The sequence below is a fragment of the Mytilus californianus genome, unplaced genomic scaffold, assembly GCF_021869535.1.
Source record: "Mytilus californianus isolate M0D057914Y unplaced genomic scaffold, xbMytCali1.0.p SCAF_1, whole genome shotgun sequence".
Classification (NCBI taxonomy): domain Eukaryota; kingdom Metazoa; phylum Mollusca; class Bivalvia; order Mytilida; family Mytilidae; genus Mytilus; species Mytilus californianus.
In genome coordinates this window covers 77196144-77215307 of record NW_026262581.1, presented here as the reverse complement: position 1 = coordinate 77215307, position 19164 = coordinate 77196144, and the positions used below count along the sequence as shown (strand labels likewise).

Here is a 19164-nt window from a genome sequence, read left to right as displayed (position 1 = left end):
AGATACTGACTTACAATAATATAAAGATGGAATGAACCGTCCACAAAGTTTTATCAACCTCCTTCAAAAAGTAGGTCACTGAGATACATTTGATGATCCATTGACCTAGATATAGGTTAATACTTCTAGAAACTTTTTGTTAAGTTTAGATATGGAGTGCATTTTTCAACCCCTCCCACAGAGCTTATAAGATTTTTGTCCCCCGCGTAAGGCATTGCTGGGGACAATGGAAATACCGGGCGTCCGTCCATCTGGTCTTGTTAGTGCTCTCACAGGTACAATTCTTGCCAGATTTTTATAAAACTTATACTATAGGTTAATATCAGCAATATCAGGGACAAGCTCTCTAATGGTGGGCCGATCAACTTTTCTAAAAGAGTTATGCCCCTTGGAAATATTAAATTTATGGAAAATGGCCTCGTTAGCGCTCTCACGGGTACAATACTTGCCAGATTTATATAAAACTTATACTATAGGTTAATATCAGCAATATCTCGGACAAGTTTTATAATGGTGGGCTGATTGACTTTTTTTAAAAGAGTTATGCCCCTTCCAAATATAAAATATGTGCAATGCTGGGGACATTGGAACTCTGTTCTTTTATTACTGTTGTAATATTTGACCTTACAGAGAATGCAAACAAGTAGCAAATATAGTGCTTAATTGTAATGTAAATAGCATGGTAGAAATGTCTATTTATCAAATAGTTATTAATAGACATGTATAGATTGTCAGGATTAAGTCATGATACAATACACACACCATTGGAATGAATTGTACAGACAATAATTTTTAAATGAAATTGAATACAAGATTAATGTTCATTTGGGAATAGTATTTGGAAAAGTTGGACAGATAATAAAATGAATGAGTAAAGCTGGTAAACTAATCAAAAAATGACAAATTACTCCCCACATATCAAAATATCATTATCTCATCATTTATTTTAGCTTTCTGACAAAAATCATTTGCTGCTTACAAATCCTTGACATAATAACACAAACTATGAATAAAGGGAGATTTGGGGTATACATCTTTTATACATCAATGAACTTAAATAATTAGAAGGATCGATGTTTAATGTACAGTGGCAAATGTTTCATGCATATCAGGAAGAGAAAATGATTTGATATGTATACATGAACTCTGCTTTTTACTAGACCAACAAGCTCATCAGGAACGATTAACGTGCTTGTTAACAAGGATACAGTCTGCAGGAAGACATAGCGCCCTACCCATACACATTCTGTCTCCAAGCAGACAAAGCCTAAACCTACTGCAATTGAATCAAACACATATATACCATATATATACTGTTAAATGTCTTTTCACATCATTTGGTCATTAGCTTCCTGTTTACCGAATTCTATATTCTAACACATGATTGTAATGTATGAAATTTTCATTGGGAACTACAAATCGGAGCTTCTTAAAACTTGGTATGAAGCTTCATTTGAGCATGCTATATCCATTTTCACATCTATTGCTCGTTAACTTGCAGATAACTAAATGATTGTAGTAGGAGTATCATTAGTGATCAATAGTTGACAGTATATCTCAATTTTATTTATGATCATTTAATATGCTAAAAAATCACAAATAGGATCAGACACAACAAACAGTGGAATTTATGAAGTCTTCTCCCAGTGACAATGAGCAGCATTACATAGTTCCAATAACAGAGTATGCCGTAATTGTGACCTCTTTTTATCTGTTCATACCAATGACATTCTGTCTAATAATGGATCAGGATATTGTATCTAAATGTCATACTCCTGTCACTATGTTCATGATGTTTGTTTGTCAGGAATCAAAAACGTTTGACATTTAGATTTTTTCATTGAATTGGAGAATCAATAATCTTATTTGTATTTTCATTTCTGAAAATAAAAAAATCTTTGCGATTTTCAGATTGTTGAATTATTTGTCATTGTGTGTGGGTGTGTTGAGGCATCCTGTAAGTCCTGTGCTGGATAAATGAAGACATTTAAACTACTGAGTTATATAATATTGATTGACAAGTTGTCAGATTTCATGTTTGGAACACTGCTTTTCTCTTCTCTTAACATCAGGGTATATTTATTTCAAAAAAGATTTTTTATGCTCCCGCCGTAGCGAAGGGGGCATTAAGTTTTACCCTTGTCTGTCTGTACATACGTCCATCCGTACGTCCCAAAATTGGTTTCCATTCTCTAACTTAAGTTTGCCTCAACCAAATGTTATGAAACTTATACACAATGCCTATTGCCACAAAACACAGATCAAGTTCGAATTTGGTGGCGTCACTTTTACTGTTCTGGAGTTATGCCCCTTTACAAATGGAAAAATTGCTGAAATATTCGTTTCTGTTCTCTAACTTTAGTTTGCCTCAACCAAATGTTATGAAACTTATACACAATGCTTATAATCACAAAATACAGATCAAGTTTGAATTTGGTGGCGTCACTTTTACTGTTCTAGAGTTATGCCCCTTTACAAATGGAAAAATTGCTGAAATATTCGTTTCTGTTCTCTAACTTTAGTTTGCCTCAACCAAATGTTATGAAACTAATACACAATGCTAATTACCACAAAACACAGATCAAGTTCGAATTTTGGTGGCGTCACTTTTACTCTTCTAGAGTTATGCCCCTTTAAAAAATGAAAAATCTGGCATAAAAATGTAACATAAGAATTGAATGCTTCTTTGGGGCATTAATTTTTACCCTTCCATCTGTACGTCTGTCCATCTGTCTGTACGTCCCAAATTGGTTTCCGTTCTCTTTCATTAGTTTGCCTCAACTAAATGTTATGAAACTTATAAACAATGCTTATTACAACAAAACTCAGATCAAGTACAAATTTGGGTAGCGTCACTTTTACAGTTCTTTAGTTATGTCTCTTTATAAAGTTATATGTAAGCGGGCGCATCATCTGTGTCCAATGGAGACATCCCGAATTTATTTTCATAGCTTTAAAAAAAAAATTATCATCAGTATCATTTGAACATTTTTTTTCTATGGTTTTACTAAGTTGATTTTATGGCCATGGATTTTTTGTAGAAATATTATAAATAGAATAACACTACTCCTAAGTGTCCTTGGCCAAAATCTTTTTTGGAAACCATGATTTACCCTAATCAGTGATATATAGTTTAGTTTTTACATGTCTAATGGGGTCTGTTAATTGTAATATTAAATCTGATTTGATGTTGCTCAAATTTTTACCATCTTAACCATTGAAAATGTCAAAGGCCTGTACAGCATATAGTTTCCAGTCACTGAACTGAATGCACAGTTTCTGGTGTTATAAAAACAGATTGATTTACCTTTTTGATTTTCAATACCACAGGATGTACATGTTATATCTGAGAACTCAATATGTGTCTAAAAAATCGATAAGTTAGTCTTCCTATACTCAAATATGTTTATATTTTTTTATTTTTGTTACTTTAATGTGACGGTTAGTAACAAATGAAATCTTAGCATCCTGTTTTGGAAATTGTGTTATGCAAGAGGACAAAATATAATTGTATCTGTGAAAATCTTTGTTCTTCACATGACAACTGAATTTTTATAAGCTGAGTTTTGTCAATATTTTATTTTCTAAGTCTCATGTTTGCCATGCCTATCAAGCTGATCAGAGATAGATTCCATCTTACTTAATAAATGACATACTGACCTGGGACTTTGGTGTTACAGCACAACAGAAGATAAAACTGTATTACTGTGGATTCATTTATTTTCGTGGATACCAATTTTCGTGGATTGAAGAAAACTTGCATTTTCGTGGATATTTAATTTCGTGGTTTCGGCAAAGTCTGCATATTTCATTTAGGAAATTTGTAATTCATTGAACATTTAAATTCGTGGTTCCCCTGTACCCACGAAATCCACGAAAATTGGTATCCAACGAATATTAATGAATCCACAGTAATCAGTTGAAAAAGACTTTCATACCACATCTTCTTTTTTATATTTACTCATCAGATTGACTCAAAACATGCAAAAACAGCTAACAAAATTACAGATCTGATACTACGTGCAGTTACTGAAAGCTAGGTCAAAGCCAATGCCACCTAATAAATAAATCTTTTATCTAGACTAAAATATCAATCAGTACACATCCATTGGGTTTAGTGTAAAGATGTCATAAACAGTCAGAGAAAGCATGATCTTGTGCAATTCCGAAAACTATGAAATTTTAAAATATTTGAGGGTTAATTAACTTTAATAAGTATACCACAAAAAGTAAATGAACAGTCCATGCTTTGTAATTGATTTGATAGAGGAAAATTGCTTGTCATATCTACTGCCCTTTGACGGATTAGTCAGAACAAATTATAGATGAAACAGAGCTCTTTTGATCGATAGTGCTTTAAAAAGATTTAGTAAAGTCATTGATCTGTGAGGAGACAATACTAGCAGTAGAGAAAACAATACTTAATTAAGAATAGATGTGATCATTGATTTGCATGGTAATAAGGGATTACTGAAATTAATCTGATTCACAATTTTGCTACAATTTTATAGTCAGTTTTTCCTTTATTTTGTAGTTTTTGAATCAGAAGTCATAATGTCCTTCAATGTCTTAAAAAAAATATCAGATTAGTTTAATTTATTTCAGACAACTTGATTTGGCTCATATGAATATTTGTTGTGGTAAAGCTTTATTAGAGATGATTTCACTGTAATTGTATGGGTAATGTTAAGAGATTCTTCAAAGAAAATCTCCCAATTATGTTGGCTAAAAAAATTTCTGCCCAGTAAATTTTGCAAATTGAAAGAATTGTTATTTTAAATTCTAAGATTTCAGTTATTAAAATTGAGAGTTAACCATGTTTTGAAATATTTGCTATTTGTTTATATGAGCTCAATTTGAACAATCTGGTTTACAATATCTGTACATTTTCCCTCCAGTATTTGTTTTGCCTAATAAAAAAAAACCTTTTTCTAATAGTTATACAGTGATCTGTATGAACAGTCTATGGCATTTTCTTGTTTGTTACAAAAAAAACTCCTGCTTCAATGTATATGGTTATTGGTATTGTTCAGATCAGAGGAAATAGTATGTAAATAAGAATTCTACACAATTGTCCATTCTACTTCATCACTGAATCAATACCAATGTATTATCATCATTTATCTGATCTGTCACCGTGGAAGAAAATCGTGCTTGACCATTTGTTACTTAGAGAAATCTTCAGATTAATGACTTAGTGACCATCTTGTGAGAGAAATTAAACATTATCTGTATAATATTCCTTTAGAATCAGAATTTTTACATAACTTTTCCCTAGAGGTTTAGGACATATTGTTTTTATGTATTGATACAATGTTTTACATAATTATATTGCGATTTGGCATTCGTATACATCTTTATTAATATTGATCGACATTAATAAACATCCTGCAGGAATTCTGTTGAGAGAAGTCAAATCTTGGCATCAGCTTTCAGTATTTTGTCACCCAGTATACAAAATAAAACAGTTTCTTGGAAACTTAGTCTGTATGCTTGTTGATATGTTGCCATGGCAATTAGGAGTTTTATAATTTGTTGAATAGATGCTTCTCAGACCACAATCCCGGTTAAGTAGATTTAGTGAACATTATAATGTTTGTATTTTTCCTACTAACCCATACCTTAACACTGAGATTGTGAGTTGGAAGCCCTGCTCATGGCAAGGTGCATTTGATTTTTATTGATGAAGATTGCCAGTTTTCCTGCAGAAGGTAGGCAGTTCAATCCATATACTCTGGCTTCATCCTCAAACAAAAACTGGACGCCATGATATAGCCAATTGTGCCGAAAGCTTTTTATTTGAATGAGCTACCGTTTCAATTTCTATCGTTCTTTATATATTTTTGAGAGAGTGTATCTTATATGGGGGCCTTGGTGGCCGAGTTGTCTTATTAGTTCAGCTACTGTGTCACTATCCTGTCAAAACTGAGGTTATGAGTTTCGAACCCCACACAGTGCAGGTATGTTCTACTTCAATTTTAATTGAAAAGGATTGTCAGTTTTTCTGTAGAAGGTCATAGTTCTCTCCAGGCTCTCAGGCATCCTCCACCAATAAACATTGACAGCCAAGAAATAGCCAATAGTTCTGTAAGTGGCATTAAACACCAACCAATTTATTATGTATCTTGTATGAGAAAATGTATCTTACATTCCTCTGGTATCTTGTATGAGTAAATGTATCTTGCATTCCTCTGGTATCTTGTATGAGTAAATGTATCTTACATTCCTCTGGTATCTTGTATGAGAAAGTGTATCTTATATTCCTTGGTATCTTGTATCTTACATTCACAAGATATTTATCATACATTCATATGGTATGTTTTATTAGACCTTACCTGTAATGCTTTTATCCCATACCTGGCATTAAATATTGTATCATAGAACATACCCCTCTTTTCAATAGCTGTTATAAGATAGTGTCTTATGTAAAACTTACATATTTTTCTGTGAGATATTGTCTCGGAATAGTTGTCACATGTCTTATATATCTTCAGTACATAAGTGTCACCTTTTTAGCTCACCTTTCCCTTTTGCCATCACTTGGTGTCCGTCATCGTCCGTCCGGTGTAAACTATTTCAAACATCTTCTCCTCTGAAACTAATGAACCAATTCCAACCAAAATTAAGCTGAATGATCCTTAGGGTATCTAGAATAAAGTTTGTGTTTTATTTTCTGTTTCATCAAAAAACATGGCCGCCATGGCTAAAAACAGAACATACGATTAAAATGCAGTTTTTGGCTTATATCTCAAAAACTAAAGCATTTAGAGCGAATCTGATATGCGGTAAAAATGTATATTAGGTCAAGTTCTATCAGCCCTGAAATTTTCAGATGAATCTAACAACCCATTGTTGGGTTGCTGCCACTAAATTGGTAATTTTAAGGAAATTTTGCAGTTTTTGGTTTTTATCTTGAATATTATTATAGATAAAGATGAACTGTAAACAGCAAAAATGTTCAGCAAAGTAAGATCTACAAATGAGTGTATATGACCAAAATTGTCAATTGACCCTTTAAGGAGTAATTGCCCTTTAAGGACAATTTTACACAATTTGTTTATCATGTTTTCTAACTTTAAAAAATCTTCTCCTCTGAAACTACTGAACCAAATTAAACCAAACTTAAGCTGAATGATTCTTAGGTTATCTAGAATAAAGTTTGTGTTTTATTTTCTGTTTCCTCAGAAAACATGGCCGCCATGGCTAAAAATAGAACATACGGTAAAATGCAGTTTTTGACATATCTCAAAAACTAAAGCATTTAGAGCAAATCAAACAAGAAGTTAAAGTATTCATTAGGTCAAGGTCTACCTGCCCTGTTATTTTCAGCCAAATTGGGTATCTGGTTTTTAGGTTATTGCCTCAATTGATGATTTTAAGGAAATTTTGCAGTTTTCGGTTATTATCTTGAATATTATTATAGATAAAGATAAACTGTAAACAGCAAAAATGTTCAGCAAAGTAAGATCTACAAATAAGTTTGAGATGACCAAAATTGTCAATTGACCCCTTAAGGAGTTATTGTCCTTTAAAGACAATTTTTCACAATTTGTTCATCTAGTTTGCTTACTTTAAAAAAATCTTCTCCTTTAAAACTGCTAAATCAATTTCAGCCAAACTTGGGCTGAATGAGTTTCAGAGTATCTAGTATAAATTTTGTATTTTATTTCCTTGTACGTCAAGAAACATAGCCACTATGGCTAAAATGGAACATAGGGGTAAAATGCATTTTTTTGCTTTTGAAGAAAATATGTCAGATACAAAGAACATTTAAATGACATCTTTAAGCCACTCATTAAGATATATTGAAAAGCAAAAATAATCATTGATGAAAGATTTAAGCAAAAAATTACAGGTGAGCCATTCAGGCTCTTGAGAGCCTCTTGTTTATGATGTTTTGTTGGGAAAATGTATTAAAATGTTTTAGTTTTTTTTTTTTTAGATTTGATCTTTAGAAATTTTTGAACATTAACATCACAGAGTTGTAGATTAAATCATTAGAGCCATTATTGTAAACAGTTTGTGATCGATTCAGACCAAGCTGAAGTCTGTCAATATTTATTGGATTGGAGTTTGTGGCAAGCAGAGTTTTATACAATAGCAAATCAAATTTTCTACAACATCTAATTGAATCTCCATTGACATTAGAACTTTCTAAATACATTGTCAGTCAATGTTACTGTCTCCGGGTCATCAACATAAATCTCAGATATGGTAATGGTGCTGGATGGTTCACTGAATATTTGGTCCAGTTGACAATATTATTTATTGGTCAGAACAAAATTTCAGTGGACAATCAAGAAGTAAAACTCTAACGTAGGGTCAGGTAAAATCTCACTTTATTGGTATGATAACCATTTTATTTGGCTTTTTTTTATTGGAGCGTTGTTCTTTTTGGAGACGAAATGCACATCTGGTGTACAAAATTTGAATCCTTGTATCTGTGATGAGTTTACTTTCTGGTTTTGTCTTCATCCAAAATTTTACACTATCTTTTTATAATGTTCTTACTCCACATGTTAAACTGTTGCAAAAAAAAAACAGTTCTATTAGCTAATTTGATTTCCTGATAAGTTCCTGATACTGTTTTAAAAATATCATTCTGATAATGAGATATCTGGTGTAACAAACCATTGTCTGCACACATATATAACTACACACACTTCACACTCTATAAAGCAGTTCTAGTTTTTTGGGTACAAACCAAACATCTTACTGTCAAGAAACATGGACCTGTTAAAATCATTAGAAATCATGCCTTGTGTTGTATAATTTTTGCAGAGGTCAAAATTACGCAAAACCTGAAACACACATTCTTTATAAAAGACAGATAAGTTGAAAATGACACAACCCTAATTTACACTACTGTAAGCTTCAAGTTGACAAAGCTTTACACAGCATTATATCAGGTGGTTACTGGTTGTTTACTTTATTGATAGTTACTTATTTTCATTGATGCAAGCAATGAAGAGAAAATGAAGATGTTCTTTCAGTATTAAGTTGAAGTAAGGTTGTATCTCCTGATCTGGTGCCAAGATGAAGACCATTTGTATCAGATATGTTCACTTTGATAGTAATAACAGATTTATCCAATATTGACTTTTCTACATTCCATACATATGCAGTCAGTTCCTTTTGATGTTGAAATGTGGTGCAAAATGTACAACATGATGTACTCGACATTTGAAATATCAGAATACTAATATGAAATATGGACTGCATGTAGTTAAACAGGAAAATGAAATCTTTTTTTTTTCTGATTTGAGATTATGAATAAACTCAAGTTTTTTTTATTCAGATAAGATTTGCAAATTCTTAATATGCTTTCTTTTTTCTTAAAAACAAGGAGGGTTGAATACAATGTTTTGTCTTTTTCTTAAAAACAAGGAGGGTTGAATACAATGTTTTGTCTTTTTCTTAAAAACAAGGAGGGTTGAATACAATGTTTTGTCTTTTTCTTAAAAACAAGGAGGGTTGAATACAATGTTTTGTCTTTTATTTCTTAAAGCATTATTTAAACTTTATTTCGACAATGTATGAAAAAAAAACTTTTTGCAGAAAAGTTTACCCAAGGTCATTCTTAATGTCTCAAAATGTTCAGATCTACTCTTACATTGTTAAGTTGATTTTCTAGGCACTATATATATATATATATATAATTACACTAAATATCAGCACAATATATATATATATAGAAATGAAATAAAGTACTTGCACTGTAATAGATATTCAAAATTATTCTATTTCTTAAATGTTGATGGTTCCTGGAAATATTTCTAGTTAATAAACTTATGTCAAGGATTGACAAAAGTCAATATTTCTTGCTTGGCTAGTTAATAAGCAATCTCTTGAATGATGTTATCAATCCTAATTAATCTGCATCAATGAACATGTTTTGAGGACTTATTGTGAGCAATGAAAAAACATTTGAAAATGCCATAGCAACTATTTAGAACCATAGGCAAAGTTCTAACACGAACAGTCAAGCAGATATACATAGAGCACAGATTTTCTTATTAAACCAATATGCTGACCTATATGACATGGTTGACTAATTTCTATTTTCAGGTGATCTTTTACCAGCAGATGGTATAATTATACAAAGTAACGATTTAAAGGTAGATGAAAGTTCATTAACAGGTGAATCAGACCATGTCAAGAAAGGAGAATCAACAAGTCCTATTTTGCTGTCAGGTATAGAATGTAACAATAAAGTACACTATGTTTTAGTTTGGTTTTTAATACAAAGATGAGGGACTATAGATTGATGGATGAAATTTCAAATATAAAGAAGTCCCTTCTGAAATCTTTAAACTTCAGCTGTTTTAAGTTTGTATTTTTTTTTAATTCCTAGAAGGAAGATTTAATTCTATTAATGTGGACATCTTTTCAAAGGCAGCTATAGCTTTTATATCAGCTATAAAAAAAAAAATAGCAGCATAAGCCGCTATAAAAGAAAACAGTATGGATCAGACTTTCATTATCAGGGTTTGACAATGACAGTTGTGACCATGAAATTTAATTTGAACAAACATGGAACCAAATAGAAAGGAATGTGTTGTGTGTTGTATTGAACCATCTTGTGTTGAGATATTTTCTTACATCAAATATAAGATCAATATTGTTGGCAATATTACCATGTATAACTGACCATTAGATGAAAATCAATGGTCTCCGTACATCGAACAGAAAATGTCAAGAGTTACGATGGAACACTTATTCTATCAACAGAGTAATGAAGAAATTAACGTTTAAGGGAAAAAATAACTGCTTTTCACACTTATTTGATACACTGGCATTTTATATGATATAAAACAATTTCCAATCTTAAATGAAATTGAATGTCATTGGGAAAATTGTAAGATGTAAATATTTGAAGAAAATCTATCTTTTGCTAAATTGTATCATTAAGATTAAATTGAATTTAAAATGGAGGGACTCATAGGGATTTTGTTTATCAAATGACATGGAAAGTGTTTCAGAAAACAATGATTTAGAGGTGGTCTTGGGTTTTTCATAATTAAAAATCTTTTCTCTACAAAAAATGTGTTTGTGTTGTCTTAAAGGTACCCATGTCATGGAAGGAAGTGGGAAAATGTTGGTCACAGCTGTTGGAATTAACTCACAAACTGGTATTATTTTTGCCCTATTGGGAGCCTCACATGGTGAAGAAAAGGAAAAAGAAAAAGAAAAGAAAAATGGCAAGAAAAAAGGAGATGGTCCAAATGAAGGTATATAGTCCTAATTAACAAAATTCCAAAAAGAAAGTTAGTAATCAAGATTGGTTATGGCGATTAAGTAGGCATGAGTTCTAAAACAGAGAGTCAAGTTAAAAAGAGCAATTTACTGTTCATTTAGTGCATCTTGCTTTAAGCAGAATTGTGGTTATTGGGTGAAACCATTATCTGGGACATTAATTTGCATGACTTGCATAAGTGCATATTTAAAAAGTTTTTCTGTCAGAATTTTCTTATTCTTATGTGATTCTGCCAGAAATTTCTCCTTGCATTGAATTATATGAGAGATTGTGTTATTATTGGATATTGTTTGATGTTTGTTATAATGAGAAATGATGAAATTCTTCTATAAGGTTTTTCACAGGATTTTTTTTTTAGTGACCTATGTTTTAAATAAATAAAACAGACTATTAAACATAGACTATTCTTTAGGGGAGACAACCTTTATTTTCTTATAGAAGAAATACTTTCCTTAGCTTCGTTAGTAGTTATTAACTGACTGTTATGTGTGACTATTATGACAATACCAGATAACTGACCCTTTATCTTGATAGTTTTGACTATTAATCTTTTATAAAACTAACTACGCAAGATAAGTGGCCATTATCTTTGGCATAATTCTGACTATGCCATATAACTGACTGTTTAAGTTAGATAATTCTGACCATACCAGATTACTAACTGATTAACTTTGATAAAAGTGACTATACAAGATTACCAACTGTTTAACTTTGATAAAACTGACTATAACAGATGAATGACTGTTTATCTTAAATACATCTGACTATTCCAGATAATTGACTCTCTATATTTGATAATTCTGACTATACCAGATTACTGACTGTTTAAGTTAGATAATTCTTACTATACCAGATTACCAACTGATTAACTTTGATAAAAGTGACTATACAAGATTACCAACTGTTTAACTTTGATAAAACTGACTAAAACAGATGAATGACTGTTTATCTTAAATACATCTGACTATTCCAGATAATTGACTATTTATATTTGATAATTCTGACTATACCAGATTACTGACTGTTTATCTTTGATAATCCCGAGTATACCAGATTACTGACTGTTTATATTTGATAATCCCAAGTATACCAGATTACTGACTGTTTATCTTTGATAATCCCTAGTATACCAGATTACTGACTGTTTATCTTTGATAATCCCTAGTATACCAGATTACTGACTGTTTATCTTTGATAATCCCTAGTATACCAGATTACTGACTGTTTATCTTTGATAATCCCTAGTATACCAGATTACTGACTGTTTATCTTTGATAATCCCGAGTATACCAGATTACTGACTGTTTATATTTGATAATCCCGAGTATACCAGATTACTGACTGTTTATATTTGATAATTCTGACTTCCAGATTACTGACTGTTTATCTTTAAAAATTAATAATAAACATACCAGAATGATTGCATTAGTACATGTAATTGTTATTAGGTTTTTAAGGCATTGTCCTCATTGTCTAACATTTGATTAATGTTAGCATTTTTTTCATATAAAAAAATGATTTAATTGTTGAGAGATCCAGATTGGCATGAAAAACAGCTCATATTTTTAACATCCCAACACATGTTAAATATTTTTATTTTTTTGATTTAGATTTAAAATATTACCAAACAAAGAAGGAATACAATGAGAAAACCATAGGCAGTTGTTTTATCACTAAACTACACAGAGTTTTAAGGCAGCTGATCTGTGGTTATGTTATGTTGTAAATGTGCTTTTGTCATTCTGTCGTGTTTTGCATGTCTTATACAATAATCATAAATACTGTCAAGAAATTGGGGGTAACAATTTAAAAATAGTTTTAAGAATCACTGAACACATTGAGACCTACTTTGACAAGAGGGTTCCTTCAAATCATATATTGTTATTGAATAATCAGTACCAATTTCACATTTAGGCATATTGGAAATGTGTAGAAAAATCTTCTTGATAACTCAAAAATAAGTTTTCAAGTGAGAATATTTTCAATAGAGATTTTTTGCATCGCTAGTTTATATTGAAAATAAATTATTTCATGCTTTTAATTATTTTTTAAATTGAAATTTACTATAAGAATAAATGAGACCAGTTTGAAATAGTTCCAATTGACTGTTTACATTTCTTGCATAGTAGTCTTTAAGTTATAAAAAAACTTAATAAAAAGATAGATTTCCTGTCGTGAGTCCCTTATATTTTTTTTTTTTTTTTAAGTGGAATCATTATTTTTAAGGCATTATAATACATACAAACTTTTTAAATAGTAACTGTAATACATATGATTTTTTTTTTAAAGAATGACGAGAAAGTGATAATGTAAAAATCATCCATATATCAGAAAAAGGATTAGGTAGATAACACCATAAATATAAAATGACAAAAATTCAATTAATACAATAATGTTATAAGTCTAGATCAATAAATGTATGGATATAGGATAATGGCCTTCACATGATTGATACAGTAAAGTAAAGGTCATTTCATATAATAAAATATAGTGTGTTCAGTCAATATTGTTAGTCCCAAGCTGGTGACTTGTCATATGTAAAATAACTGATGAGTTACTATGGCCATTCTTAATGGCATATAAACTCAATGTAATATTTCATAAGCAACATAAATTACAAATTCATTACAGTTTTAGTTATATTACTAAAACTTTGAATGATAAAACTGTCTCACAGTGGAAAAATTAAAACAAGACTTGAAAATAAGAGACTAAAAAACCAACGCAGAAAGATGTTTTTGTCAGTTCTTATCTTAAATAAAATTAGTACATCTACTTCAAACTGTCCAATCATCAGGAAAAGGATTAAGTACATATCAACAATAAGATACTTAAAAAAAATATGATAAGGAAAAAGGCTATTAAAGGGGGTTATTTTGGCCTAAACTATAAGCTAATGACTTTCGCTAGTTGCTGCTAATTAATTAAGTTTGTCTTGTTTCTGAAAATATTATACAGATATTAAATATAATAAACTTATCTTTTAAGAAAATATATACATATATAAATAAATTCCAACATTGAATATTTGTGTAGTATATTAATAGATAAGTAAAATGTTGTTTGTTTGTTGTCTATATGTTGTTTACAAATAGTCATTGTGCTCATTTTGAGATATCCATGCTAACAGTCATTGTGATCCAGTAATACCTGAATATTTTGTTGAAAAGCTTAAACAATAGATAAGTTTATTCCATTTTTAATTGAATAGAGTTAGAGACTTAGAGTATACATGAACAGACATTTGTAACTTTTAAAAGTTTTTGACAGACTGACAGTATAAGAAGCTAATCAAAATGTCCTTTTTCCAACTCCCAACTTTGTTCTCAAACTGTTTCAAAGGGAAACAAAACATATTTCCAGTTTAAGAAAATTTTAGAAAAAGGGAAACAACACATGTTTCTAAATTTAGAATATTTTAGAAAAAGGGAAACAAAACATGTTTTCAATTTTAAAATCGTTTAGAAAAAGGGAAACAACACATGTTTCTATATTTAGAATCTTTTAGAAAAAGGGAAACAAAACATGTTTTCAATTTTAAAATCATTTAGAAAAAGGGAAACAACACATGTTTCTAAATTAAGAATCTTTTAGAAAAAGGGAAACAAAACATGTTTTTAATTTTAGAATCATTTAGAAAAAGGGAAACAACACATGTTTCCAAATTTAAAATCTTTTGCAAAGGAAGACAACCCATAAATAATACAAACTGTATCTCTGCTTATACAAAGCAATATGAGCATGGTGTATTGGGCATGATTTGACAATAATTTTTATACGACCGCAAAAATTAAAAATTTTTTGGTCGTATATTGGTATGACGTTGGCGTCGTCGTCGTCCGAAGACACATTGGTTTTCGCACTCTAACTTTAGTTTAAGTGAATGGATCTCCATGAAATTTTACCATAAGGTTCAATACCACGAAAGGAAGGTTGGGATTGATTTTGGGGTTTATGGTACCAACAGTTAAGGAATTAGGGGCCAAAAAGGGGCCAAAAATAAGCATTTTTGTAACTTTCAGACAATAACTTGTGTGTAAGTGTATGGATCTCTCTGACATTGTACCACAAGGTTCCATATCACAAAGGGAAGGCTGTAATTGATTTTGGGGGTAATTGCCTCAAAATTTTAGGAATTAGGGGCCAAAAAAGGGGCAAAAAACAAGCATTTTTCTAGTTTCATGACAATAACTTGTGTGTAAGTGTTTGGATATTTCTGAAATTGTACTACAAGGTTTCATATCACAAAGGGAAAGCTGGAATTGAGTTAGGGGGTAATTGCCTGAAACGTTTAGGAATTGGGGGCCAAAAAGGGGCCAAAAATAAGCATTTTTCTAGTTTCAAGACAATAACTTGTGTTCAAGTGTATGGATCTCTCTGAAATTGTACTGCAAGGTACCATACCACAAAGGGAAGGCTGGGATTGAGTTTGGGGGTGATGAATCATAAGGGGGTTCAAAAAATTTGAGGGGGGGGGGGATTTTTTTTTTTTTCTTTTATTTTCTTTTTTTCCTTTTTTTTTCTTTTAAAATTTTCCCTTTTAAGTTGGTTATTTCTGATTTATATTTAAAAGCAAATAATAATGATATGGTAGGAGATACACACCAAACAGGATGTGTAAATTTTTATATAATAAGTATTGTGCAATAGCAAGAAATTTTCAATTGCACATGTACAGTATTGCACAATAGCAAGAAATCTTCAATTGCACAGTATTGCGCAATAGCAAGAAATCTTCAATTGCACAGTATTGCGCAATAGCAAGAAATATTCAATTGCACAGTATTGTGCAAAAGAAGATACTTCTTATAAATTGCTTATTTCTTGATCAATTTCAATGGGGTTTTATTCTTGAATTCTTGGGGTTCTTTAATATGCTGAATATAACTGTGTATTAAGTTTTTGGATTTTGGGCCCCGTTTTTAAATTGGTCCACATTGAGGTCCAAAGGGTCCAAAATTTAACTTTGTTTGATTTCATCAAAAATTGAATTATTGGGGTTCTTTGATATGCCAAATCTAACCGTGTATTTAGATTCTTAATTTTTGGTTCCGTTTTCAAATTGGTCTACATTAAGGTCCAAAGGGTCCAAAATTAAACTTAGTTTGATTTTAACAAAAATTGAATTTTTAGTGTTCTTTGATATGCTGAATCTAAACATGTATTTAGATTTTTGATTATGGGCCCAGTTTTCAAGTTGGTCCAAATCGGGGTCCAAAATTAAACTTTGTTTGATTTCAACAAAAATTGAATATATGGGGTTCTTTGATATGCTGAATCTAACCATGTATTTAGATTTTTGGGCCCCGTTATCAACTTTGTCCACATTGAGGTCAAAAGGGTCCAAAATTAAACTTTGTTTGATTTCATCAAAAATTGAATTCTTGGGGTTCTTTGATATTCTGAATCTAACCATGTATTTAGATTTTGGATATTGGACCATAATAGGTGAATGTCCAATTTAAAATTTTTAAGTTCTTAGACCACATTCATTCTGTGTCAGAAACCTATGCTGTGTCAAATATTTAATCACAATCCAAATTCAGAGCTGTATCAAGCTTGAATGTTGTGTCCATACTTGCCCCAACTGTTCAGGGTTCGACCTCTGCGGTCGTATCAAGCTGCGCCCTGCGGAGCATTTTATTTACTTCGTAACTTGCATTACACATTTATGGTTAAAATGGGATTGCAAAGTGGATGATTATGCAGTTAAATGCTTGAAAGTTTTCATTTGTCCAAATCTTCCAATACATGCACTTACCATAAGATTTGTATAGACAGGGATACAGTCTGTTCTATCTAGGTGTTGTTGCCCATTGCCAAAAAATAAAAAAAATTCAGTAAGGTAATTGCAAAATTGACTATTGATCAGATTGCCTTGCTTGAAAATTTGACACCTGCCGGGGGTTACCTTTTTTCACTTGGTCTCATATAGAAGTGGTCAACTTTTAGTATACACAGTGACTGTTAGAGTATAGCTGTCAATTTTTTTTTATTGTCACAGCTGCTTAAATGATTTATGAACATTGGCATTGATTCTACCAACTGGTTAATACTTTCATGGTAGTCTTTACTCTTAATACAGTATTGTAAATATTTTATCTTTTATTTCACAACTTTTAATTTTAGAGCTAAAAGAAAAATAGGATGTCTTATTTTTATATGGTTTTGAATTTTTTCCTATTTAATATTTTGTACAGTTTGCATGTTTGTTCTTTTCTCTCGTTCTCCTCTACATTATAGAAACCAATCATTTTCCAGTTGGTAGAAATTTTGTCTGTCTTCAAAATAGACTTATGTTCATATTAAAAAAAAATGTTTATTAGCACTGAGTTTATTTTACAAAATTATTTTTATATGCTGTACGTATATGTATATCCATAATAAAATAAATTTACATGGCAACCTTAGGGTTAAGATTGATGAATGAGCACAACTGACTTGCTTGTTTTTTTATTTGAGAAGTGACAATAGTGGCATATCGAGGTAAAGTACAATAATGCCTTCTCAGTTTTATTATTTTGTTGTCAGAAAAATGGCAAACAATTTTCATGATTTACTTACAGCTAACATTTCTAATTTGAAAATGAAAAGAAAAGAAGACTTTTATGCATATGTTGTGTTAAAATGAAAAAAATGAATTATAATTGTAATCCTGTCATCTTTTTATACTACCATCATTTTGGTTTGAATGAAGGGTCTTTCAAAATTTTTCTTCTTATTTCAAACTTTTCAAAATGTTAACTTGTGTTATTCCAAACTTGATACAATTAACACTTTAAAATACTGATTTATTCATTCATGTATTTCAAAAAGATCACTATTCACAAATGATCTTCTCTGCTAGTTTTTCACTGATTCTAAATAATTTTTGAAGTCTGCGCCTCTCAACCTTAGAAAATTGCTTGCTGTTTTTTGGTTGTTAGATAGCAATGTGTTCTGTTGTGAGACCATACAATATGCACCTGTGCACTTATTCAATCCTTTAGAGTGTATTGATATGATAATAGTCTGTTATATGAATGAAATTATATGCACTTTTTAAATGTACTTCACTTTTTATATGTAATGGGACTTTAGTATTTCATTGAACATAATGTACTCTCTGATTGGCTCGTAATTTCATTAAAAACAACACCCGAAACATGTTTATGTTTTTAAGAGGTGAAAAAAAGTGTGAGGTACATTTTGAAGTGAAGATCCTTTATATTGGGACATTTGTTGACTTTTATAACTATGCTTCCTTCCCGACTCTGGCTTACAGGTTCACAGACTAACACTGCCGGACAAACAGTTCCATGTAAGTCAGTTACCTCCCTTGTATAGATTTTAGATAGTTTCACAAATAAAGATCAACATAGAAAAAACAGCACTATTTACATAAAAATTCTTTTTTTACAAGTATGATTATTACATATATTAACATACAAAACTTTTTTGGAAAAAAGTAAATAATATCCTTTGAGTTTTATGATTGGTATGTTCATAAAGTTCTAAGGATATAAGATATGTTGATCTTATGTTGCATTGATATGTTTACCAAAAAGTGAAGGTGACATAGTGCCTTACATCTTTATGTCCACCAACCCTGACCTTCCCCCCATTGCTTTGTTTGGTGAAAGATTTAACATGTTAATACAACATTCAGTGGGATCAGAATATATTTAGTACCAATTGTCATCTTAGTTTTCTGTATTTGTTTACTTTGATAAAAAGATGGAAACTCACTTCTTTGTTTACTTTCATAAAGCATTCATTTCGTCTGGAAAAAAAACCTGTGTCTATTTCTAACTTCCTCTGTGTGGTTATTACTTTGTTGTCTCACAATTTATGTCCAGAGTTTACATAAATACATTCCATTTTCATTTTCTTTTTCATTTTTTTTTATATTATCTTTCCACATGTAC

The 19164-nt window shown here is 30.9% G+C and overlaps 1 protein-coding gene across 12 annotated transcripts in view; it reads left to right on the top strand.

The window, feature by feature from the left end:
- The window catches only part of LOC127724284 (plasma membrane calcium-transporting ATPase 2-like), a 145802-nt gene that overhangs the window by 80413 nt on the left and 46225 nt on the right, over positions 1 to 19164 (top strand). For 9 of the 12 annotated variants that reach the window (XM_052231280.1, XM_052231211.1, XM_052231225.1 and 6 more), the window contains 3 exons: positions 10069 to 10194; positions 11067 to 11231; positions 18522 to 18557. In XM_052231280.1, the coding sequence (XP_052087240.1) occupies positions 10069 to 10194; positions 11067 to 11231; positions 18522 to 18557 (327 nt within the window). Of the gene's footprint in view, positions 1 to 10068; positions 10195 to 11066; positions 11232 to 17719; positions 17744 to 18521; positions 18558 to 19164 lie in introns of all 12 variants that reach the window. The other 3 variants (XM_052231266.1, XM_052231260.1, XM_052231275.1) reach the window with 3 other exon arrangements.